This window comes from Nerophis lumbriciformis, linkage group LG04 (assembly GCF_033978685.3).
Source record: "Nerophis lumbriciformis linkage group LG04, RoL_Nlum_v2.1, whole genome shotgun sequence".
In the NCBI taxonomy this organism is placed as follows: domain Eukaryota; kingdom Metazoa; phylum Chordata; class Actinopteri; order Syngnathiformes; family Syngnathidae; genus Nerophis; species Nerophis lumbriciformis.
The window spans coordinates 34,065,053-34,092,500 of NC_084551.2; the positions used below are offsets into that span (position 1 = coordinate 34,065,053).

At 40.6% G+C, this 27,448-nt stretch overlaps 1 protein-coding gene across 3 annotated transcripts in view; it reads right to left on the minus strand.

Annotated features, from left to right (window-relative positions):
• Positions 1-241: 241 nt before the first annotated feature.
• hdac9b (histone deacetylase 9b) overlaps positions 242-27,448 on the minus strand; it is a 45,210-nt gene continuing 18,003 nt past the window's right edge. For all 3 annotated transcript variants that reach the window (XM_061953122.2, XM_061953114.2, XM_072913009.1), the window contains 6 exons: positions 16,338-16,469; positions 13,833-13,948; positions 10,444-10,566; positions 9,875-10,052; positions 9,578-9,795; positions 242-4,524 (listed from right to left, as the gene is read on the minus strand). In XM_061953122.2, the coding sequence (XP_061809106.1) occupies positions 4,207-4,524; positions 9,578-9,795; positions 9,875-10,052; positions 10,444-10,566; positions 13,833-13,948; positions 16,338-16,469 (1,085 nt within the window). In that variant the 3' untranslated portion in view covers positions 242-4,206. The remainder of the gene's footprint in view (positions 4,525-9,577; positions 9,796-9,874; positions 10,053-10,443; positions 10,567-13,832; positions 13,949-16,337; positions 16,470-27,448) is intronic.

Below are 27,448 nucleotides of genomic sequence, written 5' to 3' on the forward strand. Positions count from 1 at the left end.
GATGGCGGAAGCGGGGATCAAACCTGGAACCCCCAAGTTGCTGGCACAGCCACTCTACCAACCGAGCTATATATAAATATCATTTTACAAGCATGTGGTTAAAAATCAAGTCTTTTCACACAAAAATGCAACACACTTGAAGGTAAATTGACTTTATTTTTTTTTTTTAAAAACAAAGTGTGTCACACAAGGCCAAAGGGAAAAAAAAGACAAACTGCGAGAAACAGACTTCCAGGACCTTCCCCCGTCCCCCTCTCCACCCCACCCTCACCATCCATCTGTAACAGTGCAGTAGTTGTCGGCACAGTCCCATCAAGGACAGGACTCACATTGTTGTGGTGTTTACTTGGGCTACGGCACATTGAACCCGGACACCTGACAATAAGACAAGACAGTCGAAAAGAACCACGAGCAGTTGTCCACCTCGTCGACGCTACGAATGAACGGAGAAGGTTTACAGCTATCCAACACGTTTCACTTGAAGACAGACTATACATGTCTCAGTGGGCGCTTTTTCATGGACTAAAAGAAAAGTTTGTTTTTCCCTCCTCGTCGGCGGCCATGAAACGACGCCGCACGAGGAGGTAGACACACGCCACTGGGGAGATCACAGAGGAAGCCATCTCCCAAGTACAGGACTCCCTCGATCGTATCACTTTGTAATGCGCCAGGACACTAAATCAATTGTGAAGGCGAGCCGAGGCCCTCCTCTCTCGCAAACATTCCAGCACACATGAATCACTCCCGACTCCTGGCTCCTAGAAGGCATTTCCTGCCCGGCCCTCTCGCGCTCTCTGTCTGACTCCTCTGCTGAAAGCTGGGCAGGAGCTTTTTTTTTTTCTTCATTTGGACCCGCAGGGAGGAGAGCTCTCCAAGAGGCAGGCGCCCAGATGAGGAAGTGTTGGGTGATGCATGTGCGTCCCAGTTTCGACCGCAATCCCGGCATATTCTGTCAGGGTTTACTTTGTACATTCTGGCTAAGACACGTGTTCGCCCCGTAACATTTTTTTTCCCCCAGGAGCAGCACACCGTAAAGATGAGTGGAAGTGTGCACAAAGGTTGCACACGCTGGCTCGTCCACGCCGTGCACCTGCTAACTCCGTCCTCTAGAGCAGTGTTTTTCAACCTTTTTTGAGCCCAGGCACATATTTTGCGTTGGAAAAATCCGGAGGCACACAACCAGCAGAAAACATTTTAAAAAATGAAACTCCGTAGCGATATTGACTGTGAGAGCCTTTTACCGTATTTTTCGGAGTATAAGTCGCACCGGAGTATAAGTCGCACCTGCCAAAAATGCATAATAAAGAAGGAAAAAAACATATATAAGTCGCACTGGAGCCCGGCCAAACTACGAAAAAAACTGCGACTTATAGTCCGAAAAATACGGTTCTCTTTCTGTCCGTCAAATTCATGACGTCACTAAAGGGGTTGGCTCAAGGCCAAGTGCCAGTCTACTTAGGGAGGGGCTGGGATCTTGCTCAGGTGTTGCTGAGTGGAGGCGCAACAGTTTTTGACTGTGCCAGGCTATGATTTGTTTGCTCCCAAAGTGAGTTTTGATTTACGTGACTGTATGATAATAAATATTTGTGTTAAACATGGACACAATTCTGGACATCAATTATTAGCCAGCTGCACACGTCTAAACTAGCTTCAGTTATATTCGGCAACGAGTAGCATTAAGAGTATAGGACTTTACCGCTACATTGACAGTAAAAAGTCGTTGTCGCAAGTGTTGGGTCTGACTTTAAACTATAACCAAGCATGCATCAATATCGCTCTTGTCTCAAAGTAGGTGTACTGTCACGGCCTGTCACATCACGCCGTGACTTATTTGGAGTTGTTTGCTGTTTTTCTGTGTGTAGTGTTTTAGTTCTTGTCTTGTGCTCCTATTTTGGTGGCTTTTCCTGTTTTGTTGGTGTTTTCCTGTAGCAGTTTCATGTCTTCCTTAAAGGGGAACATTATCACAATTTCAGAAGAGTTAAAAGCATTAAAAATCAGTTCCCAGTGGCTACTCAGTGGCCTAGTGGTTAGAGTGTCCGCCCTGAGATCGGTAGGTTGTGAGTTCAAACCCCGGCCGAGTCATACCAAAGACTATAAAAATGGGACCCATTACCTCCCTGCTTGGCACTCAGCATCAAGGGTTGGAATTGGGGGTTAAATCACCAAAAATGATTCCCGGGCGCGGCGCCGCTGCTGCCCACTGCTCCCCTCACCTCCCAGGGGGTGATCAAGGGGATGGGTCAAATGCAGAGGACAAATTTCACCACACCTAGTGTGTGTGTGACAATCATTGGTACTTTAACTTTAACTTTAACTTTATTTTATTTTTCGAAGTTTTTTTTCAAAGTTTTACCCATCACGCAATATCCCTAAAAAAAGCTTCAAAGTGCCTCATTTTAACCATCGTTATATACACCCGTCCATTTTCCTGTGACGTCACATAGTAATGCCGATACAAACAAACATGGCGGATAGAACAGCAAGCTATAGTGACATTAGCTCGGATTCAGACTCGAATTTCAGCGGATTAAGCGATTCAACAGATTACGCATGTATTGAACGGATGGTTGTAGTGTGGAGGTAGGTAGCGAAAACGAAATTAAAGAAGAAACTGAAGCTATTGAGCCATATCGGTTTGAACCGTATGCAAGCGAAACCGACGAAAACGACACGACAGCCAGCGACACGGGAGAAAGCGAGGACGAATTTGGCGATCGCCCTCTAACCAACGATTGGTATGTGTTTGTTTGGCATTAAAGGAAACTAACAACTATGAACTAGATTTACAGCATATGAAATACATTTGGCAAAAACATGCACTTTGAGAGTGCAGACAGCCCAGTTTTCATCAATTAATATATTCTGTAGACATACCCTCATCCGCTCTCTTTTCCTAGGGGTCTGGCGGCAGTTTTCTTTGACTTTATCGTTGGAAATGCATCTGCTTTGAGTGTCGCAGGATATTCACACATTCTTGCCATCTCTGTCGTAGCATAGCTTTCGTCGGTAAAGTGTGCGGAACAAATGTCCAATTTCTTGCCACTTTTGCATCTTTGGGCCACTGGTGCAACTTGAATCCGTCCCTGTTCGTGTTGTTACACCCTCCGACAACACACCGACGAGGCATGATGTCTCCAAGGTACGGAAAACAGTCGAATAAACGGAAAATAACAGAGCTGATTTGACTCGGTGTTTGTAATGTGTTTGAGAAAATGGCGGATTGCTTCCCGATGTGAGAGCGAATAATAGAAAGGCGTTTAATTCGCCAAAATTCACCCATTTAGAGTTCGGAAATCGGTTAAAAAAATATATGGTCTTTTTTCTGCAACATCAAGGTATATATTGACGCTTACATAGGTCTGGTGATAATGTTCCCCTTTAAACGCTAGTCCCCGCACCTGCTTTGTTTTAGCAATCAAGACTGTTTAAGTTGTTGCTATCCTTCTCTGTGGGGACACATTTGATTGTCATGTCATGTAAGGATGTACTTTGTGGACGCCGTCTTTGCTCCACAGTAAGTCTTTGCTGTCGTCCAGCATTCTGTTTTTGTTTACTTTGTAGCCAGTTCAGTTTTAGTTTCGTTCTGCTTAGCCTCCCCTAAGCTTCAATGCCTTTTCTTAGGGGCACTCACCTTTTGTTTATTTTTGGATTAAGCATTAGATACGACGGCAAACCCTCGTCGTCTCACACGACGTGTTCCCGACATCTACAAAGCAATTAACTATTAGCTGCCTCCTACTGATATGGAAGAGTATTACACGGTTACGTTGCCGAGCTCTAGACAGCACCGACACTCAACAACGGCACATTATTTGCGGATTATAATTACTGGTTTGCAAAAAAATATTTTTAACCCAAATAGGTGAAATTACATAATCTCCCACGGCACACCAGACTGTATCTCACGGCGCACGAGTGGGCCGCGGCACGGTGGTTGAAAAACACTGCTCTAGAGGCGCGCTATGCTTACACAATATATGTACGCTCAAACAACCACAAGCAGCTCTTGGTAATATTTACATCAAAATGTAGCGTTGGGCAGACGGCACGGGAGTCTCAAAGGGATCGTTTGTCGTACAGTGCAATGTGTGTGTGTGTGTGTGTGTGTGTGTGTGTGTGTGTGTGTGTGTGTGTGTGTGTGTGTGTGTGTGTGTGTGAGGTGTTTATCTGCGAATGTCGGAGTGTGTGACCTCCTCCCCGTCCTCCTCAGATCATGGCTCTTATCACCAGTCTCCCTTTGACCTGGTGAAGATAGGCGCTCCTCTCGGCCACTAAGCTCTGATTGGCCAGCGCCTCGTCCTCGCTGTCCGCCGGCTCCTCCTTGACCTTGATGACCCCGTAGTGGGCGTCGGGGAGCTCCACGCTGGAGCCGCCGCTGCTGCTGCCACTGCTGCTGAGCGTGTGCTTCCGGATGACTCCTCCGGGGGGCAGCCTGTCCTCCTGCATGCGCTCCTCCTGCTCCTCCTCAGACTCCTGCAGGTGTGCGCTGGGCTGACGTAACTGCTCGATGGACTTGGACAGCAGCTGTGGAACACATTGACTTACTTTTAGAGGGAAGAAGAAGAATGCACAGTACCACTGCTGACCAGTAGAGGGCTCTAATAAGCCCAACTACAACTACGGACAGTAAGTAGGCCTTTTATAAATAACCCTTTTAGCTCGGCCTTTGTAAACACGCTACAGACTTTTTCCAAATCCCAAATCGCTTGTGAATTTCCAGCGCTGCCCCCTACTGTTGCAGGCACGGGAGGATGAGCTCCTCTGGGAAATTAATTAGGGCAATGTTTCACTGATCCCTCGCTGTAAACACTCAGGGCTCATCCCTGATTAGTGGCCATTTATAACCTCCCCTTTAAGTGGCTTGTCTCCTGATCTGATTGGGTCGCAGGATGCCCAAACTTCTTTTCACATCCACTTGTGAGTGGCATGTAATCAGATATGATCTGTTTTTCTTTCATTTCTGTGTCATACAGCAGTGTTTTTCAACCTTTTCTGAGCCAAGGCACATTTTTTTCATTGAAAAAAAATCCCGAGGCACACCACCAGCAGAAAACATAAAAAAATGCAACTCAGCAGCCGATATTGACAATAAAAAGTTGTTCTCGCAAGTGTTGGATATGAATTCAAACCATAACCAACCATGCATGACTATAGCTCTTGTCTCAAAGTGCTGTCACATCACGCCGGGACTTATTTTGAGTTTTTTGGCGTCTTCCTGCGTGTAGTGTTGCGCTCCTATTTTGGTGGCTTTTCCTGTTTTGTTGGTATTTTCCTGTAGCAGTTTCATGTCTTCCTTTGAGCGCTATTCCCCGCACCTGCTTTGTTTTTAGCAGTCAAGACTATTTAAGTTGTCGCTATCCTTTGTGGGGACATTGTTGATTGTCATGTCATGTTCGGATGCTCCACACGCTGTAAGTCTTTGCTGTCGTCCAGCATTCTGTTTTTGTTTACTTTGCAACCAGTTTTAGTTTCGTTTTGCATAGCCTTCCCTAAGCTTCAATGCCTTTTCTTAGCGGCACTCGCTTTTTGTTTATTTTTGGTTTAAGCATTAGAGGCCGACAACAAACCATGTTCCCAACATCTACAAGGCAATTAGCTACTTGCTGCCTCCTAGTGATATGGAAGAGTATAACACGGTTACTCTGCCGAGCTCTGGACAGCACAGACACTCAACAATGGCACATTTGCAGATTATTATTGCTGGTTTGCAAAAAAATATTTTGAACCCAAATAGGTGAAATTACATATTATCCCACGGCACACTAGTGATACATAATGAAACATAATGAAACAAATGCCATTATTCCTTCCCTTTAAGAATTAATCTGTGTTGGGACACCGTGTCTCTGCAGGTTTCAATTTAAGACATTTTTAAGACAATGATGAAAAAAATTAAGATTCATTTTACATCTAAACTGACAAAAAAGTACAAGTCCATCCCTATATAGACGTGCAGGTGTTTGTGGCCTTTTTCCATTATCGTTCTATTAACTGCCGCAATGTCAAAAGGGACCTACGATAAATTTCGTCTTTTCTGACGTATGAATGTTGTTACAATGTTGGATACTCCTGTTAGACTTAGACACACTTTATTGATCCACAAGGATAATTGTTCCACACAGTAGTTCAGTTACAAAGGATGGAAAGGGTAAGGGTGGAAAGGATAATGCAGGTATTAAGTAGACTAAAAATGTACCATAGTACCAATATAAAATATAACATATATGTATATTGCATATTGTATTGATATATTTACATATTATATACACAGTATATAATATATACTGATATATTATATTATATTTTTATATAATATATACAATATATAACAAATCCCAATTACCATGTACAATATTACAGTATATATAACAGCTGCAGCAAAAAAAAAAAATTAAAAAAAGGGAAGCATAAAATAAAAAGTAGATCCAGCAGAAAATATACGTTATAAACAAAGAAGCCAAAGTGTCAAATCATAAGGTTCATGCATTTTGGCGCGCAGTCTGTTCGCGGGGTTTTTGGAAGCGCCTCCAGAATTAAACATTTTACTCAAAAAACAGGTTGTAAGTGTGACTATGGAGCAAAATTTGCAACAAAGCATATCCAATACATCTTATTTAGATCAGGGGTTCTTAAGCTTGTTGACTTCGGGGCCCAACTTTTTCCACTACAGAGGGGCCCAGGGCCCACTAAAATACTAACTCTGAATTAGTAATCTTACTTTTGATTTTAATCGTATTCAATAATTATATTGAATGATATAAAGGCATTTGTTCATCACAAACATTATTATCAAGCCTTAGGTCAGGCTTATTACGAAAATAAACACTAATAAAATATACTTCAAAAGAAGGGAGTCATAAAAACTGATGAAAAATAAATTTACATACAATTATGCTGTGCTAAAATAAATAGATTCTAAACTAAATTAATAAATCATAATACTATATATATTTCTTAAATAAACTGTCAGTAAAAATAAAGCGCAAATGTATATAATAATAATACAGCTGCATCAATTTGGTCATATTTTTTGCGCTTAAGAAACTTCTCTCTGACTTTAGCTCCAGACTTTTCCTGTTTGTTTGCGATTGTCATTACTGCCACAAGTGGTGGAAAATGGTATTACAACTGCGGCCCATACGGACCACAGCGCTTGTGGCCCAACAATGGGCCTCGGCCCTACGATTTAAAAAAAGTGATCTAAACCACAAGAAAGTGTTTTAAATGTAGATTAAAATTATCGTAGGTCCCTTTAACAAACGCTGCCTTGCCATCCATTGTCTTCAACCATGCATTAACTTGTTTGTCCTGAAGTCACAGATAGTTTACCCATCTTACACAAATAACTCAGTGGGCTTTTGTAATACCGGCTGCTATCTAAGATAAGCTGTAACATACCGTAACATAACGTTCATATAATTGTAAGACCTTAGTTGTATTCAAGACTTCAAAAGAGATTTTGATAAAGTTTAGGATGTTTTAAGGCTTTAAATTCAAATAATTGGATTTTAGACTTTTTAAAGAACCTACCCTGACACATCAATGTGTGCGCTTACACAATACTGCCTTTGACTGTGTCATCCACCTCACACACGCGTACCCACCAGAATAATTACTCTCTGTGTCTGGCCAGGTGACCTTGGCCAGCTTTCAGAAACACAAATATTGCCGTAGAGGAACAAAATGTATTCTGGGCGCTATTTTTTTTTCCTCCTCCTGTGTTTGAACTGAGCTGAATTGAATTTCACAGCGTTAGCATGTGAACAGCACTGACGCCTTAAGCTATGATAACAGAATTAGTGCAGAGGAAGCCTTTCTTCCCCTTTTTTGAAGTCTGACAGATGCAGAAATGACAGCAGGGAAGAACAGACTGTAAACTTCAGCAAGCAGATGCTTTTGCATGAGGGTGAAATTAAATGTATGTGGTTAAATGTTTTTCTAAGGAACTTTTGAAATGATATTTGAGCCCAGATGAGCACTATACAGTACAACCTCAACTTATGGGCTTAATTAGCTTTGTGACATAGCTCTTAACTCAAAACACTTGTATCTCAAATCAACTCTTTTCGCAGTCTTTTGTTGTTTTTGTTATTGTTTACAAAATCAAGAATACGTTCCTGGTCACAGGAGGATTTTAAGGGCAGAAATCCGGGGATTTAAATCTAAAATAATAATAAATAATATAAATATCTAAGTGATATTGTTACACCGCCATCCTGTGTTTTTGTATGATTATAATTATGACCAAAATGAAATCCTTCAATGACCTTGAAAATTTGAAATATCGATGTCAGCATTGGTGTGATCAATACTGCCCCTGTTACTACAAACCCCGTTTCCATATAAGTTGGGAAATTGTGTTAGATGTAAATATAAACAGAATACAATGAGTTGCCAATCATTTTCAACCCATATTCAATTGAATGCACTACAAAGACAAGATATTTGATGTTCAAACTCATAAACTTTATTTTTTTTTGCAAATAATAATTAACTTAGAATTTCATGGCTGCAACACGTGCCAAAGTAGTTGGGAAAGGGAATGTTCACCACTGTGTTACATGGCCTTTCCTTTTAACAACACTTAGTAAACGTTTGGGAACTGAGGAGACACATTTTTTAAGCTTCTCAGGTGGAATTATTTCCCATTCTTGCTTGATGTACAGCTTAAGTTGTTCAACAGTCCGGGGGTCTCCGTTGTGGTATTTTAGGCTTCATAATGCGCCACACATTTTCAATGGGAGACAGATCTGGACAACAGGCAGGCCAGTCTAGTACCCGCACTCTTTTACTCTGAAGCCACATTGATGTAACACGTGGCTTGGTATTGTCTTACTGAAATAAGCAGGGGCGTCCATGGTAACGTTGCTTGGATGGCAACATATGTTGCTCCAAATATGTTGTCTTTGTAGCATATTCAACTGAATATGGGTTGAAAATGATTTGCAAATTATTGTATTCCGTTTATATTTACATCTAACACAAGCGGGGTTTGTACTTAGCCAACTTTTCAGTATTGCCAAAAATTAATGTAAAGTATCCAAAAAAACTAAACAAAAACATTAAATTAAATTAAATAATATTAATAATAAAATACATTCAAAATATAAATTGATTGATTGAATTAAAAAAATACTATTAAAAAATAAATATCATTTTAACAGAAGTAACCAGATATTAAAGTTTATTAATACGTTTGAGAACATATTACAACCAGAAATAACGCAATATGTTATTGCATACGTCATCAGCCCAATTAGGAGCTTTTGTAATCCGTTCTAAAATAATTGTATTGTTATTTACATACCAAATATAACGTGATATATATTGTTATCACATGGGGCTGCAATATGTATAAGGTTAACCCAGATTTTAGCCGTATCACCCATCTCTATGTGCGACTAGAAGTGGTTTTATCATCTCAGCACAGGATGAACCCTGCCTGAACATGCCAAAGAACTAGTATGCTTTTGCAAATAGAAAGGGTTAATACACGGCCGTGTCAAGCTGCGTCAGGAAGAAAAGCAATGAAATGTTGCAAAAAGCAACACAACTTGTGATGAAAATATTGACATACCTTATTCATGTGGATCTGCTGCTGGTACTGTTTCTGTTTCTCCAGGAAGTGCTGGTGTTGCTGCTGGATGACTAGTTGGGCCAGCGCGTTCTGGGGGAGGGGCGCAGACTGGGTCCTGTTCAAGGGCCGATGTTTGGGTAGTTTGGGGCGGCTGCTAGGAGGGCGATCCTTCATGGCCAAAGGGGACGGAGGGTGGGATGACACGGGGCCTGGCGGTCCTTGGGGATAATAAGAAAAACATGAATCATAGTTTTCTTTTTAAATGTAGTTCAAAGTGGGATGTATTGTTTGTCATACCAGCGGAGAGCATCTTCTGCTGCCTCATCTGCTCCTTCTGCAAGAGGTGTTGCAGCAGAGCCTGGTGACTGGGGCTCACTTTGGACTCTAGACCTGCGTGAAGTGGAACGGGACCCAGGAGATGTCCCGGAAGTCCATGCTTTATTTCTGCTGATCTGTCCTTCAAGCCCATTGCCGCCTGTGAAGAAAGGACAACAAAACAAACCAAGCTCAGGAAAATGAAAACAGCAGCCTATTAATGTTAGAAGGCATTGCTGTTGATGAGCAGACCACCTTGGAATGTGTCTGAAGTGAATGATGATAAATCAAGTGGCAGGTTATCAAGGGTTGTACTTGAGTGGACTTGGATGTTTTTTTTTTTTTTTAAGTGGTGATAAATGAGGTAAGAGTGGAAGATAAGGGCACGCTTGACACCAGACACTGCACGACAATATTTATCTAATGGGTGATAAAATCGTTGGGGGTCACAGGGGTCGGTGACCTGTGGTCATATGGAGGTTGCAGACAGCCACTGATGGCAGATTTTCAAAATGCCCAACTCTTTCATTTGATTATGCAAAGATACTTACATTCAGGGGAGAAGATGCGGCGGAAAGCCCCAAGGAAATGTTGGGTAGGGACGGAGATGTGTACAAACTCAAGACGGACATTGAGTTCTCGGGCCGGAATAATCTTGGCTGTGAAGGCCATCGCTATTTGAGACAAGAGAGACAAAAGAGAGAAACATTAGTGTGAGACAGATATCAAATAATGCAGGCTTTGCTACACATCTTAAAATAAAGACAGAATATTTGCCAACTACCCGTCAGCAAGAGACATGGGGGCTATGGGTTTAATAATTGTGTTTTTCTTCAGTGAATAAGCTAGCCTAGAATGATGTGGCTGTTAAAATGTAATGTAATCTTAGCATTGTAGCTCACATAGCTATGCTAATGTTGCTAACGTTTGTGTCCTCCTGTCTCACTCTTTAACGTTACATTGTTGTATTTGATATATGGCATTAGGGCTGCAACATTTGATCGATTAATGTGATTAGAAAAACGCTTTGATTTGTATTTTGTTGCTTCGATGGTTAGTTTATTGAGTTTAATTATTAGATATTTATCAAATCCAGACTGCTCCAACACAGCGTGTATGACAGCGATGAACCTATGGGGATGTGGCCTGTGTGTATGTGTAGCGGTAACGGCAGAGTGCCAAGAGAGTTGGCAGAGAAAGAGAGCAAAGGGCCCAAAAAGATGAAAGAGTCTGTCAAAGGTTACCATGTTGTGGTGAAATGTTTACACCGTCAAACGGAGTTGTCATTTCACAATAGCACTTCAGCAATGATACAACATTACCAGAAAACATCCTGCATATTGATAAATAATAAATGGGTTGTACTTGTATAGCGCTTTTCTACCTTCAAGGTACTCAAAGCGCTTTGACACTACTTCCACATTTACCCATTCACACACACATTCACACACTGATGGAGGGAGCTGCCATGCAAGGCGCTAACCAGCACCCATCAGGAGCAAGGGTGAAGTGTCTTGCTCAGGACACAACGGACATGACGAGGTTGGTACTAGGTGGGGATTGAACCAGGGACCCTCGGGTCGCGCACGGCCACTCTTCCACTGCGCCAGCCGTCCCATCAATATTCAACAGCAAACAAACAGAAATAAGGTAAACGTTTATTTTGGCAGCTAATGCCATCATATATGTTTGACATGAATGACAAATATTGTATTCAAACACTTAAGGGCATGTGAGGACATGTTAACATCTACCGTTTGTATGTTAAGGCTAACCAGTTGTTTGTCAAAAAATAAAAGACCCCTCCTCCAATGAATACCTTTTCCAATGTGTATATGATAAATTGTTGAATATATTGACACTCAATTTATCATGCTTTATAAGAGAGTCTTCTTGTTTAGTTTGGTTCTTTATTTACCATTTATTACCTGGCTTTAGGCTACACAGGTTTCTTTCTTTTTTCACGTTTTAATACAAACAGTGATGCTCCCATGGTACAAGTGCAATTTCAATGTTATGTGCATTTATAAGACAAAAGAATGAAGGTCATAAAAAAATTGTTATCTAAACTATTTTCCCTAAAAGCCGCATTAAGGCTACGAAGTGTGTTTTGTTCGATTAATCAATCAAATTAATCAATAGATTATTCGATAACCAAAATAATCGATAGCTACATCCCTACATGGCATCTATTCAAGTGCATAGTATACAGTAGGTAAAAAATGGACAATAGTGATTTCTGGAGACACGTACTCTGTTGGAGACAGGTGTGAATAAACACAGCTCATTAGCATGAATGCTACAGACACACAAAACTGCATGTTCCCTGATGGGCTTACTAAGAGCACTTTTAAATTGTCTAAATTTAAATTTGTAATTTCTGTATTATTATTTATTTCCCTCACTGCTTCTTTGCTATCACTTTTACCATCATATTTGTACATATCGTATTTGTTGTTGTTGTTATTGTTGTGTTTGCTGTTGTTGTTTTTGTTTCTCTGTCTTATCCCCCTCTTGTCTCACAATTTCCCCCTCTGTCTTCTTTTTTTTCTCTTTCTATCCCCTCCTGCTCCGGCCCGGCTGCACCAAATGATAATATAAATACATTTAATAAAGTCAAATACAAATGAGGCAACAAGAGAAGTATCCCACACTTCTCTTTTGTAAAGTAAATCTGAACAGCCGATATGGGCATTACATCAACTATATGATTTGCCTGAGAAGCTGGACAGGACACAAAAAAAAAAAAAAATAGTCAAAATTTTGGCATTAGGGCGAGAACCGAATTGAAGGACCACATTGTTGAATGATACTATAATATGGGACATACAGTAACTCACAACTGTCGGTTTGCTTGGTTGCTTACAGAGGTCTAAAAGTCCGTCACCAGTCTCTGAGGACTGGATACTTGTTGGTCCCCGCCCTCAGGCCGCCTCTCTAGGAGGACATCACCACTGGGGCACACTTCCTGTACCCAGCAGAGAAGGGGACCAGCATGTGGTTTTGGAACAGCCTTGTTTATCCTTGCGACCCCTACCAGTACTTGGTGACCTGAACGTGGATATCCGGCCCATATTTGACCCGAGGGACCCGTTCCCTCTGAAAAAGGATACCTAATGTAACGATGCATAAACACGTGTTGCTTTTGCAGCAGGGATGGGGTCTACAGGCAGCCCTGCACGCCACCATCGACTTTCCCCAGAGCCTCTGCTTGCAAAGGAACAATAGCAAGCCTGTGTGTTTACGTTGCTCGTATGTGGGTGTCTTCTTGGCTACCAGTGCCTGGGATATCAATTAAACGCCGCAGTCAGTTTGTCTCCCGGAGCCCTAACCCTTAGCCTGATGTCAGACTGGCTCTGCCTTCTCTGTCACTGGAGGTCCCCACAAGAGTAAACAGCCATGCGTTGGGAAAACACAGCTGCTTGGTTAGGATTGCAAAGAGATGTGTCATATCTGCCACCCGCTATAATGGTCTTCTTTGTGAGCCGGGTCCAAGGGGAGCCATGGTCCATAACTCAGCCTTAACTCTGTTGGGAAATGCCTCGGAGGAGGCACGGAGCCAAGCCAATGACAGAAATACAATGACAAGCCAACAGCGAAGCTCAGAGCCAAACTTTTTTTGAAAGCATAATTGTGCAGAACATCTGGAGGAATAACGCAAGCGATAAAAATGAGGAGGATTCTAGCTGTTGTTTGCACTTAAACACTCACGTTTCCTGCAAAATGTGTTGTTTTAACACAAGTAAACCCGGCACAGTCGGACATATGGGTCAAGCTGTGCCTCTTTAATGTCAGCGCGGGTAGTCATTTTCACTAGAGGGGAACAGACGGAGGGCAAATGGCTGTTTTTATAGCTGCGAGCAGAAGGCTAACTAAGATTGTTGTACTTTCACACAAAATACATGCAAAATACACTGTATGCTTCATTTGGCTGACGTACCTCAGTTTTTGTGGTGGTAGGCAAAGAGGAAGGTCCGTTTTCAGCCCCCAAGGCACTGGAGGCCCCTATGGGGGAGCTGGGGCCCGAGCCAGGGGCACTGTTTGTGGGCGTAGAATCTACAGAACATCAAGGAGTTAGTTACTACTCCCAGTCACATACAGTGGACACAAAGACATGGGATATTTTACGTGAGATCAAACTACAACCGAAGATTTTTGCAACGTCAAAACAGCGAGCACATTTTGTGTGTTATTGAGGGCCACATCGAGATTTGAGTTACAAAGAGCATTAGTTGTTAATCAAATGTCACAGTGAACCCTGTAAGATCCACCCAAAACATCTGCTCTCACTTGGCAGCATTAGCTTATAGATGCTAGAAATGGACATAACTTTGTTATTCCAAGCATGGGAAGGAAGAAAGTGAGTTTTGAAGAACAATTCAATTAAAGAACAATGTCATTTAAAACTACTTGGCGAAGAAATTCCATCGAATCACTACCAGTCTGCACCATACTCAAGCAGAGTGAGTCTAATGCCAGCCAAGAATGTTAAAATCATATCCAAACGACAGATCCATGAAAATATGGAAAAGCGGCTAATGGTGTGTTAGATGGAGAAGCAGCTTGAATGAGGTACCGTAAAAGTCCACTCTCCAAAGCAAATGCTATACATTATTATTACATTACTTCATAAAACTACTGTAGTTTTTAGTAGAACAAACTATTGTATCTTTTTATACAATATTTCTTATCGAAAAGTTTGTTTTTCTTTTTAAAAAGGACGTTACATGTTAAAACTGTGCTTTTTTGAGATATAAGTGTTTTGAGTCTTAGTGCTGCGTCACAGAACTGATCGTAAGGTGAGGTGCTAATGTACATGAATATACAGTACGTAGCTTTGTTACACAATTTGCATTGGAAATTGTGTGATTTGATTATCATATTTTTTATTAGCTTTGAAATCATATGTCAGGGTGACAAGCAGATATTTGAGTACGGTATTAATTTTTGATAACCCAACAATGTGTTGGAATATCTTGTTGCGTGATCAGATAAGATTAAAGTTTAGAAGAAATGCAATTGCATGCTGTGTATTTTTTTTGTGAAACTTGAAAGAACAAATACCTTGCTCTATTGACGCACACTCACATTGACTATTCATCATTAACACTAGCTTTTTGTGTTTATTATTGTGTTTACACATCATACTGACGGCAGTTTCTTTGTTTTTGACCCTTTCATGTAGCTTAATGAGATAAAAGATTCATATTGTATATGTATTATTGTATGATATTGGCGCTTTCTTGCCTAATGTTTGTGTGTATGTGCGTAATGTATGTTTGTTATTGTGCCTTTTTATGCCTTGCAAACTAACACTGCTTCGTACCTGAAGTCTTTAACGAAAAATACATTTCCTGAATTGAATTGAACAAAAATATCTACCATTATGATAATAAAGAACACACATATCAGTATATTGTTAAGTAAATAAATACCGGGTTCAATGTACCGTATTTTTCGGAGTATAAGTCGCACCGGCCGAAAATTTATAATAAAGAAGGAAAAAAACATATACAAGTCGCACTGGAGTATAAGTCGCATTTTTTGGGGAAATGTATTTGATAAAACCCAACACCAAGAATAGACATTTGAAAGGCAATTTAAAATAAATAAAGAATAGTGAACAACAGGCTGAATAATTGTATGTTATATGAGGCATAAATAACCAACTGAGAACGTGCCTGGGCTGTTAACGTAACATATTATGGTAAGAGTCATTCAAATAACTATAACATATAGAACATGCTATACGTTTACCAAACAATCTGTCACTCCTAATCGCTAAATCCCATGAAATCTTATACGTCTAGTCCCTTACGTGAATGAGCTAAATAATATTATTTGATATATTACGGTAATGTATTAATAATTTCGCACATAAGTCGCTCCTGAGTATAAGTCGCACCCCCGGCCAAACTATGAAAAAAACTGCGACTTATAGTCCGAAAAATACGGTAAGCTGAGTTTTATTATTTTCGTAATGGCACAAACTTTGACGCAGCTCTTGTGTTGGATGTGCTTTTAATATTGAGGCCAATTAAAAGGGTTGCCAACACCCAGAAAAACAAATAAAATCTTGTTGGCAGGGTCGTCCAACTTGATTGTCTTCACACCTCCCGGAACAGTGATTTATTTTTTTATGAAACAATTGTTATGCTATTTGACCCGAAACTGACTATAATTAGACACAAGCAATTCAAAAATAAATGGAGGGGAAAAAAATGCAATAAGTATGTTTTAGTGCTAAATAAAATCCACACAGTAAAATAACTACCCCACTAGAGTGAAGTTTTCCATAAAATTTCACATAGCAACTATATTGTATTCCCACAATACAGGACGCATACTTTAGTTTCTAAATACATCATGTGATGATTCCGTTTTTCAAGGGACGTTTGGCAACCCTGCTGGTTGATAGTGTATGTTCAAACATGTTCCCACGTACCCATGAGCTCCAGCGCCCTCTTCTTGTAAGGCGTCATGAGGTTGCCGTCTCTCCTTTTGAGCATGGGACTGCTCCTCCTCTCGGCGACTTTCTGCTTCAGTCTGGACCGCACCTTCAGGTTGGGCTCAGAGGCTAAAAAAATAGGGAGCAGACCTTTCTGTTAGTTTCGCCTCATTCTCTCAGGATGAAAAATGATCTGATTGTGTTAGTGAGTCAGGCTGTGTTCTTTTCTAGCCAGCATAATGAAGCTTGTAAAAGCAAACAGGAGCATCATAAAAAGAAGAGCGTGCCAATCAGCTTAGAAAAATACGAAATGTTATCACACTTCTACAATTCGCCTTCCCAGCATAAGTCAAAGCAGCTTTTTGATCAATTAAATGAGTCAGGATCGGGCCTATTTCCACCTCATCTGGACTAAATTAGCCCCAGCAACACTCGGGGGCCGTAAGTGAAATTCTCCGCTACCTGCCGCCGTGGTGACCACAGTGTGATACAGTAGCAACAGTTAAAATAACACAAAAACATGGCAGATGTTTCAAGCAATCCCCCCCACACACCACACGCGCACTCTTCCTAATGCAAAACAGAAATACCAACACATTGAACACGCTGCTCAGTTCTTAACCTGATCCAGACACAATCAATCACATTTGATGGAAAGGCTAATATTTTCACCTTGACAGCATGTTCTTTTTTTTTACTTTTAATCTGCGATAATCAATGATTTTAAAAACATTTGTCAAAATTGGAAAAAATCAATGACAAAGTTAAAAAGTTAAAGTACCAATGATTGTCACACACACACTAGGTGTGGTGAAATTAACCTCTGCATTTGACCCATCCCCTTTTTCACCCCCTGGGAGGTGAGGGGAGCAGTGAGCAGCAGCGGTGGCCGCGCCCGGGAATCATTTTGGTGATTTAACCACCATTTCCAACACCTTGATGCTGAGTGCCAAACAGGGAGGTAATGGGGCCCATTTTTATAGTCTTTTGGTATGACTCCGCCGGGGTTTGAACTCACGACCTACCGGTCTCAGGGCGGACACTCTAACCACAAGGCCACTGAGCAGGTTACAGGTTAGTGAGGTCAAAGACATGTATAAAGAACATGCTTGTCCACTAACTGATTAACCCTGCAGCTAAAAGCTGGAAAAACTAAAGATTAAGTAAAGGACAACAAGAAGATCCATCTCTTATAAATGCTCCTAAAATCACAGCAATTTCAAATTTCACCAACATTTTGTGGGGGAAATGCACAAAACTTCTGATTCTGAACCGTCGTCCTGCATAAAAGTTGTTGTTTTCATTATTTTAATATATAACAGTGGTTAAAATGTTATACTTGCAGCAGCATGATACTTAAAGGGAATTATGCCTATCATTCACAATCCCGGCCGAGTTATATCAAAGACTATAAAAATGGGACCCATTATCTCCCTGCCTGACACTCAGCATCAAGGGTTGGAATTGGAGGTTAATTCACCAAATTGATTCATGGGTGCGGCCACTGCTGCTCACTGCTCTCCTCACCTCCCAGGGGGTGATCAAGGGTGATGGGTCAAATGCAGAGGATCATTTCACCACACCTAGTGTGTGTGTGACTATCAATGGTACGTTTTAACTTATGTAAGACAAGAACACAAATGTTTTTCTCACACTATAATGTTCTATCCACTATGGACTGGACTCTCACAATATTATGCGAGATCCACTCGACGTCCATTGCACCGGTCGCCCTGGGGAGGTTCCCACATCTTCGGTCCCCTCCAAGGTTTCTCATTGTCATCCCATTGGGTTGAGTTTTTTCTTGCCCTGATGTGAGATCTGAGCCGAGGATGTCGTTGTGGCTTGTGCAGCCCTTTGAGGCACTCGTGATTTAGGGCTATACAAGTAAACATTGATTGATTGATTGATTATTTTTTTATGCATTCTAATTCACAAAATACGGCAAGTACTAGGTGGCATGAGTCCTAGAATTAGGAGGCATCTATTGCACCCTTAAAGCCCTCTAAAAAAACTTCCAACAATACTCCATTCACATCTTGTGACCTGAATATTAAGCAAGCATTAGGGATATTGTTATTATAAGCGCTGCTGCTAACACAGAGAAACTATGTTTAGTGGCGCAGTGTTTGCTGTGAGGTAACTAGCTTATGAAGCTATTGACATGCTGAGCTGCTGCATCAATAAGACCGCCGACAAAATTCTGCATTCTGAAGAGAAAATCAGAAAGAGGTTTGAAAACAGTCCGTAAAACCAAGTACCACATGCTTTGTAGACCACAAGAAAATGTTTTGAATGTGAAAAAAAATCATAATATGACCCCTTTTAAGTTGCGAGCATAATGAGTTATGAGCCCATTCCACCACCGGGTGACGTGCCCCTGAGTTGGTAAAAGTTAACTCTGGATTATAAATCATGCCTCTCACTTAGTAGAAAGTAGGGTTGTCACGATGCCAATATTTTGGTACCGGTACCAGAATGTATTTCGATGTTTTTCAAAATAAAGGGGACCACAAAAAAAATCGTTATTGGCTTTATTTTCACAGAAAATCTTATGATACATTAAATATATATTTCTATTTGCAATAAAAAAAATAATTGTCATAAAATACCCAAAACTGTGGATATGCCATACCATTACACCTCTAGTTGTTATACTACAAACCCCGTTTCCATATGAGTTGGGAAATTGTGTTAGATGTAAATATAAACGGAATACAATGATTTGCAAATCATTTTCAACCCATATTCAGTTGAATATGCTACAAAGACAACATATTTGATGTTCAAACTGATACACATTTTTTTTTTTTTTTGCAAATAATCATTAACTTTGGAATTTGATGCCAGCAACACGTGACAAAGAAGTTTGGAAAGGTGGCAATAAATACTGATAAAGTTGAGGAATGCTCATCAAACACTTATTTGGAACATCCCACAGGTGAACAGGCAAATTGGGAACAGGTGGGTGCCATGATTGGGTATAAAAGTAGATTTTATGAAATGCTCAGTCATTCACAAACAAGGATGGGGCGAGGGTCACCACTTTGTCAACAAATGCGTGAGCAAATTGTTGAACAGTTTAAGAAAAACCTTTCTCAACCAGCTATTGCAAGGAATTTAGGGATTTCACCATCTACGGTCCGTAATATCATCAAAGGATTCAGAGAATCTGGAGAAATCACTGCACGTACGCAGCTAAGCCCGTGACCTTCGATCCCTCACGCTGTACTGTATCAACAAGCGACATCAGTGTGTAAAGGATATCACCACATGGGCTCAGGAACACTTCAGAAACCCACTGTCAGTAACTACAGTTGGTCGCTACATCTGTAAGTGCAAGTTAAAACTCTCCTATGCAAGGCGAAAACCGTTTATCAACAACACCCAGAAACGTCGTCGGCTTCGCTGGGCCTGAGCTCATCTAAGATGGACTGATACAAAGTGGAAAAGTGTTCTGTGGTCTGACGAGTCCACATTTCAAATTGTTTTTGGAAACTGTGGACGTCGTGTCCTCCGGAACAAAGAGGAAAAGAACCAGGCGCAAAGTTGAAAAGCCAGCATCTGTGATGGTATGGGGGTGTATTAGTGGCCAAGACATGGGTAACTTACACATCTGTGAAGGCGCCATTAATGCTGAAAGGTACATACAGGTTTTGGAGCAACATATGTTACCATCCAAGCAACGTTACCATGGACGCCCCTGCTTATTTCAGCAAGACAATGCCAAGCCAAGTGTTACATCAACATGGCTTCATAGTAAAAGACTGCGGGTACTAGACTGGCCTGCCTGTAGTCCAGACCTGTCTCCCATTGAAAATGTGTGGCGCATTATGAAGCCTAAAATACCACAATGGAGACCCCAAGACTGTTGAACAACTTAAGCTGTACATCAAGCAAGAATGGGAAATAATTCCACCTGAGAAGCTTAAAAAATGTGTCTTCTCAGTTCCCAAACATTTACTGAGTGTTGTTAAAAGGAAAGGCCATGTAACACAGTGGTGAACATGCCCTTTCCCAACTACTTTGGCACGTGTTGCAGCCATGAAATTCTAAGTTAATTATTATTTGCAAAAAAAAAATAAAGTTTATGAGTTTGAACATCAAAAATCTTGTCTTTGTAGTGCATTCAATTGAATATGGGTTGAAAAGGATTTGCAAATCATTGTATTCCGTTTATATTTACATCTAACACAATTTCCCAACTCATATGGAAACGGGGTTTGTATAATGTCTTGTGATTGATGTATTCTTTTGTATCACGACCTGTTGAATGTTTACTGTATTAACCTGCCTTAGGACAACGGATGAAAATGAGCTATCGTGCTAACTCCGGCATATTTACATTGTCGCTCTATGTTGATGAACATGCATTGTCCTAATTCAAATAAATAAATAAGTAGGCCTAATATATGGAGTGTAATTGTTGATGATGTTTGTGCATACCGGGAAATGTTACAGTGACCAACAATATAAAATACACTATTTCTAATGAATATTTAGGCCTACTACGGTATTTTAATGTCGGTCATTATGGTGGCACTAGAGCCAAGTGTTTCCTGAGGTGGTACGTCTTGAAACAAGTTTGAGAATCACTGATTTACGTGAAGGTAGCTGAAATTACACTGGCCCACCTCTGGTGAAGATGAATAAGCATATTACTGCATTGAAGTTATGTAAACCTGTTACACAATAGACAGCCGGTTTTAATTATTCAGGTTGCGAATCAATATTTGAAGAGACTTTCTGTGTGCACAAAGTGTAGAACATGCGGCTGAACATGGGGAAGCGGGGCCATGATGTGCCTGCAGGGGAGGATGGCTGCGGGGGCTGTGTTGGAGGGTGGATGGGGCACAGTGGGCCAGATGCTGCTATTTCTGGCATTTGTCGAAGGCAGCCAAAGCCTCATCCCTAATACGTGGCGCGGACCTCTAATCCTGTGGGCGTGAGGATGAATGAAAGCATGAGGAAGAAGGGAGGCAGGAGAAAAAGGAATGGAAAAGAGAGAAAGGGCTGCTGGGAGTCCTGTGAATCTGCTTTACGCCCCGCTGCCTTGATTGCTTTCTATTTATACACACCGCTGCCACCAAGCCACGTATCCCAATTGGTCGCCACGGGAACGCCAGACGGCAGCATGGGAAGGAACACTTTCTCACCGGTCTCCGTGGTAGGAAAAAAACATCCTGGGGCTTAATGCTACAAGTAGGAAATGATGGAAGCCGCAAAATGCAGTGGAACCTTTAAAGTTGAAGGCTTAAAATAATTTGATCTCATTTGGGGGTGGGGGGGTTATAGTTTTAAATCAAATATTACATAAACAAATCTCATCATGCAATAATACCTCAGCATATCTTGTGAGACATCTTTTGTAATACCTGGTTCCAACAAACACTGCCATCAGGATACCAGCAATGGCAATGTGCATTTTAAAGGGCCCATATTATTATTAGTAACATTTTATGGTGTTTAAATAAATCTTAGATGTCCTTTAATAGTGTATTGGAACTGTGTTTGTGCCTACATGCTGGAATTTAAAAGTGCTTTTAATAATGTCTACTGGGAATACACTGTTGTGTGTTTGTAACTTTAACGCTAATAAAGTGTGTTTGACCACGCCTGTCCCCAGAAAGCTCTACTTTCCACTTTTTACAAATACATCTTCACTCTGCTCTTACTGTGCGTACATATCGCATGACATAGATACCATATATCATAGAGTGTCCACCCTGAGATCGGTAGGTTGTGAGTTCAAACCCCGGCCGAGTCATACCAAAGACTATAAAAATGGGACCCATGACCTCCCTGCTTGGCAATCAGCATCAAGGGTTGGAATTGGGGTTTAAATCACCAAAAATTACTATTGGGCGCGGCCACCGCTGCTGCTCACTGCTCCCCTCACCTCCCAAGGGGTGAGGGTGATGGGTCAAATGCAGAGGATAATCTCACCACACCTAGTGTGTGTGTGACAATCATTGGTACTTTAACTTTAACATACAACAATGTAACGTTAACGTGTGGGACAGAAAGACTAGCATAGCTATAGTATTTTGCTACAGTGCTAACATTACGCTCACATTTTAACAGCAACATTATAATGATGGGCAATATGACCAAAACTCTAAATTGCGATATATATTGCAGCCTCCTGCAATAACGTGATAATATGATTATAGAACCATTTCAAAACAGTTTACAAAGCCTCCTAATTTAGCTGCTGATGAATTGTTGTGTTGTTTTTCTCAATATTATTATTATCTACTTGTTGATTAACTGTTAATATCTGGTTACTTTCTGTTGTGGTTCCATCTACACTTATGTTAAATAGTAATAGGCATTTATTCTTCTGTTGTTTTTATACTTTACATTAGTTTTGGGCGATACTACAAATTTGGGTACCAAAGTAGTTACCAAGTAGATGCAGGGGCCGTATTTGTCATACCAATGCCGATACTGATTCTTTAACTTCAAGATCATCAAATTATTACATTTTAATCACGATTATCATCAGACAAAAACATAGGATGGCGACGAATATTTTAATTATTTCATATTATGAGAGCTGATTAATATTCTTGGTTTTTGCCCCAAAGCCCTCCTAATAACAAAAACGGCAACATATTTTTTGATAACAAAAATGTTTATTTAACTACCATAGTATCGACCATATACTGATACTATTCTTGGTATTGTTACTGTGGAGGTTTATATCGACGCGTCCACCTTTGTTTACATTCAAGAGCGCCAGCTTGCAGTTAGCAGTTAGCATATCGTTCTAAAATCTGTAGTGTAGCATGTTTAGCTATTCCTCGTCCTCCAGTGGTAACTGTACTTGTAAGAAATATAGTTTATTTGCAGCAATGGAGGCGGGGATTGCCGGCACTCCCTCCACGGCTTTACACTTTGGAGGGAGGTTCGCTGCTAGCCAGAACGCTACAATGTGTTGAGGACACCTTTGTTTGATTGTCCCTGTCAAATTTGCAGGAGACAGCTAGAATGTGTCATCGAAATGCATTATTGCGATATGGCAATAGTATTAAAAGCTCTGTCGTCGGCTAAATGTATATAATTTACATCGTAAATCGTCTGTATAGGATAGCCTATTTGCTAGTTACAGCTTCCATGTTGTCGCTACACCATCGGTACCCGAAGACAAGATCATTCCAAGCGTGTTCCAAGACTACGTCACTTCCTGTCAACCTATTTTACGGCAGTTATGCTTGCGCACACTGTCATTTTTTTTTTTGGTAAACTTTATTTCAATAACAATGTGTAGTGTAAAACATTACATACAAAACCATGCAGATCTGTACAAAAGGGAGAACCATCTTTTTGACTACTTTATTTACATCAAATACATCAATTCTGCCAATTGCAAAGTCTACTTTTTGTTAGTTGACTGATAAATATTTCAATGTAGTGTCTCTTTTGAAAAATCTCGTTGGAATTGCGCTCATGTGCGTCTTTCAGTGCAATGACTAATAATACCACCCCATTGTTCATTTTTATATTATTGTTGTCTTTTCCTATTATGTAATGTTTTTGTCGTACACAAAAATTAATAAAAGAAGCAAATATTACAGGTAATGTCATCGCAGAAGCTATTTGGTAAAATGTGCGAGGAATGAAGTGACAAAGTCTTTATGCATGCATGGACCGATCGTGTCTTCCACTACAGATTGTGTAGCCATACAAGTCTTTAGCGGACTACAAAAATGTCCTCCATGAAGAGTTGGACGTATACACGGGAAACTGGCTAGAAATTTTTTTTTCTATTGATGCTGTCATGAAAACCCTTAACTTCAAAAGCGACTGAGCGCGCCTTCTCTTAAAAGTGGAGCAAAACAAGTGAGGGAGATGATAGATTTTTTTCAGGTTTGATGTTCATAAACAGACCCTAGGGAGACATATTACTGTTAGAGCGTTATTAAGAAATCAATTTATTAAGGTTCTTTGGCTTTCAGTGTGAAGTCGTGAATTTGAAGTCCCACTTACGTTCTTATTTATTACCTTCAGCAAGGAGGTAGTAATTATTTATTACCTTTGCCAAGGAGGCCATAAATAAGTGCTTGCTTTTGCAGATTTGTATAAAAAACTACTACTGGTTTTCATGAAACGTTGTGTAGTGGTGCACCATGATCCAAGTAAGAACTCCTGCAGTTCTGGTCCGCATGCAGGATTTGACACAGGACTTTTTTCTTCTTTTCATTTCAATGTATAAAACACCTGTCTTTAAAACAAAATGTAAACGTAATTAAAGCTGCAAGCAGCGATGGACGGGACCGACTTTGATGGCACATAAAATCCAAACCGTAGCAGTAATTAAAACTCTTTGGTCAACTTTTAATCAGAAGGGTTCAATCTCTCTCCTGTGCTTGTTTGAAGCTGACTCGACAAACGCGCTCAGAGGAGATAATATTTGAAAAAATGTGACCGGTTTTTACAAAACTTTTGTTTTGAAGGGGTAATTGCAAACTTCCTGTTGATTTTTGCTGTGGGTTGTTGATCTATGAAATGTAGGTCTAGGTAAGACCTACATAGAGGTTTTTGTTTCATGTCTCTAAGACATTCCTACTGGAAGTTACAGGCAGTTTTGTCTGAGGTTTCTTCCTAGGAGCAGTTGTGTCTGTGTTTTCTTCCTAGGGGGCGCTAGAGCGCAATTTTGGGTTTTGGGGTTGGGTTTTTTATTAGGTCGCAATTTTTGCCAGTCTTGATTTATGTGTCCAGTTTGGTGAGTTTTGAAGCATGTTAAAGGGGTCAAATTACAGCCCAAAGAAGCAAAAGTGACTGTTTTTAGTAAACTTTTGTTTTGAAGGGGGAATTGCCAACTTCCTGTTGATATTTGCTGAAGGATGTTAATGTATGAAATCTAGGTCTAAGTCATACCTACATAGAGGCTTTTGTTTCATGTCTCTACGACATTCCTACCGGAAGTTACAAGCAGTTTTGTCTGTGTTTTTTCCTAGGAGTCGCTAGAGCGCAATTTTGAGTTTTGGGGTTTGGTTTTTTTGATTAGATGGCAATTTTCGCCAGTCCTGATGTGTGTGTCAAATATGGTGAGTTTTGAAGGGGTCAAATTACAGCTCAAAGAGGCGGCGGAATAATAATAATAATAAAACGCACGAAATACAATAGGTCTTCTGTCCCAAAGGGACATTGCGGTCCCTAATAAGGAGTGTTTCGCTTTAGTGGAGGTCTGTGATCTACTGAGTGCCATTGTGATGTATGATTTTCAATATTTTTCCTGAACACTATTGTGGCCTTGAGAGAAATAGTCACGTGGCGTTCAGGGAATATTTGGCAGCACTGTTTCCTGTTAAACTTGGAATGGGAAGCTGTTTACTGGATTTGTAAGAGAACCAAGACTGTTGGAAAGGAGTATATGTGACAAAATATATATTACTGACAAATCTGATTATGAACCTCGACCAGAATAAACATTAGCCTTTGCCCTTTGGCCGAACGACGCTGTCGGGTGTCTCCTAAAGAGCACTTGAGTCATCTCCACCTTGTTTTGAAAGAGCTATCTTTTCTTAAACCAACAATCTTGTAGAGGTCCATCCCGCCTTTGCCAGGCTGACCTCAGCAACACCTGCCAATCAGCCATCAGTGGCAGCGAGTTCCTGGGAACAACACTACCTTTGTGTGCCGGCCTCGCGTGCCACGTTCTCTCAGAGGGCTCTAATGAAGACAGACAGGAAGTGGGGGAGGAAGGACCGGGCAGGAAATGACCACATATAGATTCAGGAATCCAAGGGCCAACAAGTAGTTTTATCAGTGTGAGAGTCGGGCTCATGGAGCTCTCATGTTTCTGCAGACTGCCTTTTATCCCCATTTGCAGTAAGCCTTAAAAAGGTACGATGGGTTGTGAAATAGTGCTTTATCGCCTTGCAACAAGCTATTTCTTCTTACTGCAAAGTGATTTGATCCTAAAAGTTGCATTTTTGCGTGGTATCTAAACTGCGTACATCATGACAGGCCTGTAGTGAAACAACTCGACAAGTAGGACTCTTTAGGGGAGTAATTAAAGAGACACGGAGGGGAAAAGAACAAAATGTAATTTGGTGAGCTCATTGCTGAATTATGAGTTTTTAGCTTGGCCAACATTTGTGCTCATGAAATAAAGGGAACAGGAATTACTCTTATTTATATAGCCTTCCCCAAAGGGCTCCTCAAGCTTTAAACCAACAAACCTAAGCTTTTTGCCTTTTGGTGGGAACCTGTGTGCAGTCAAAATACTTTCTAAAGCTTATACCTTGGGAGAAGTAATCTGCTCTAATGTTCTCATTTATTAGTAGACACTTAAAATAGTCATACGAATTTGCAATATAGCAAGGTATCGTTAGTAAAAACTAGTGCTGTCAAATGATAAAATGTTTTAATTTGATTAATCACAGTTTTACATTTTTATTAATTGTGATTAAGGATTTCAGAAGTGGGGGACGCACAAATTGCTCAATAATTTATTTCCTATATGAAATAACAAATTAACAGTTGTGTAAACCAGTTTAATGTTTACCTTGTATGTCCTGGATGGAATCAAAACCATCGCCGCTGCAACAAACGACTGATACTTAAGCCATAGTGTTACAGATTCATATTGCTGTGTGGAGGCCAACCCACGCTTTTCTCGCATTTGACAGCTGATTGGTCAGCTGTTGCATGCTGTCAATCGTTGTCACGTTGGCAGCCCCAATAAGTCAATCAATGAGCATCAGTCTAAAGAGACAAGCGTTAACTTGAGTGGTGTTTTCCAAATGGTACTATTGTTTGACTTGTCTCCATTCAATTTCATTATTTTTGGAAGTTAATAAGCACAGGGGACCAACGAGGGCTGGTTTTCTGAAAAACTGCAGTGGACTTGTCCCCTTTTGTCACTAAAACATGTAAAAAAGAAAACTAACACTTGCAGTTATACAGTGCGCTTGAACGCCTCCTCATGTAAAAAAAAAAAAAAAAAAGGGCCTGCACACAGCGCGCAGTGTGCACCCTGCTTATTGATCTTGCACAGAAAGGAAAAAAGAGGTGGGCACAAAATAGTTTAATGTTCTCTGTGCGTTATATAAGTAAGTATGATCATTATGTAGTGCATTAAGAGTGTTTGTTCCTAA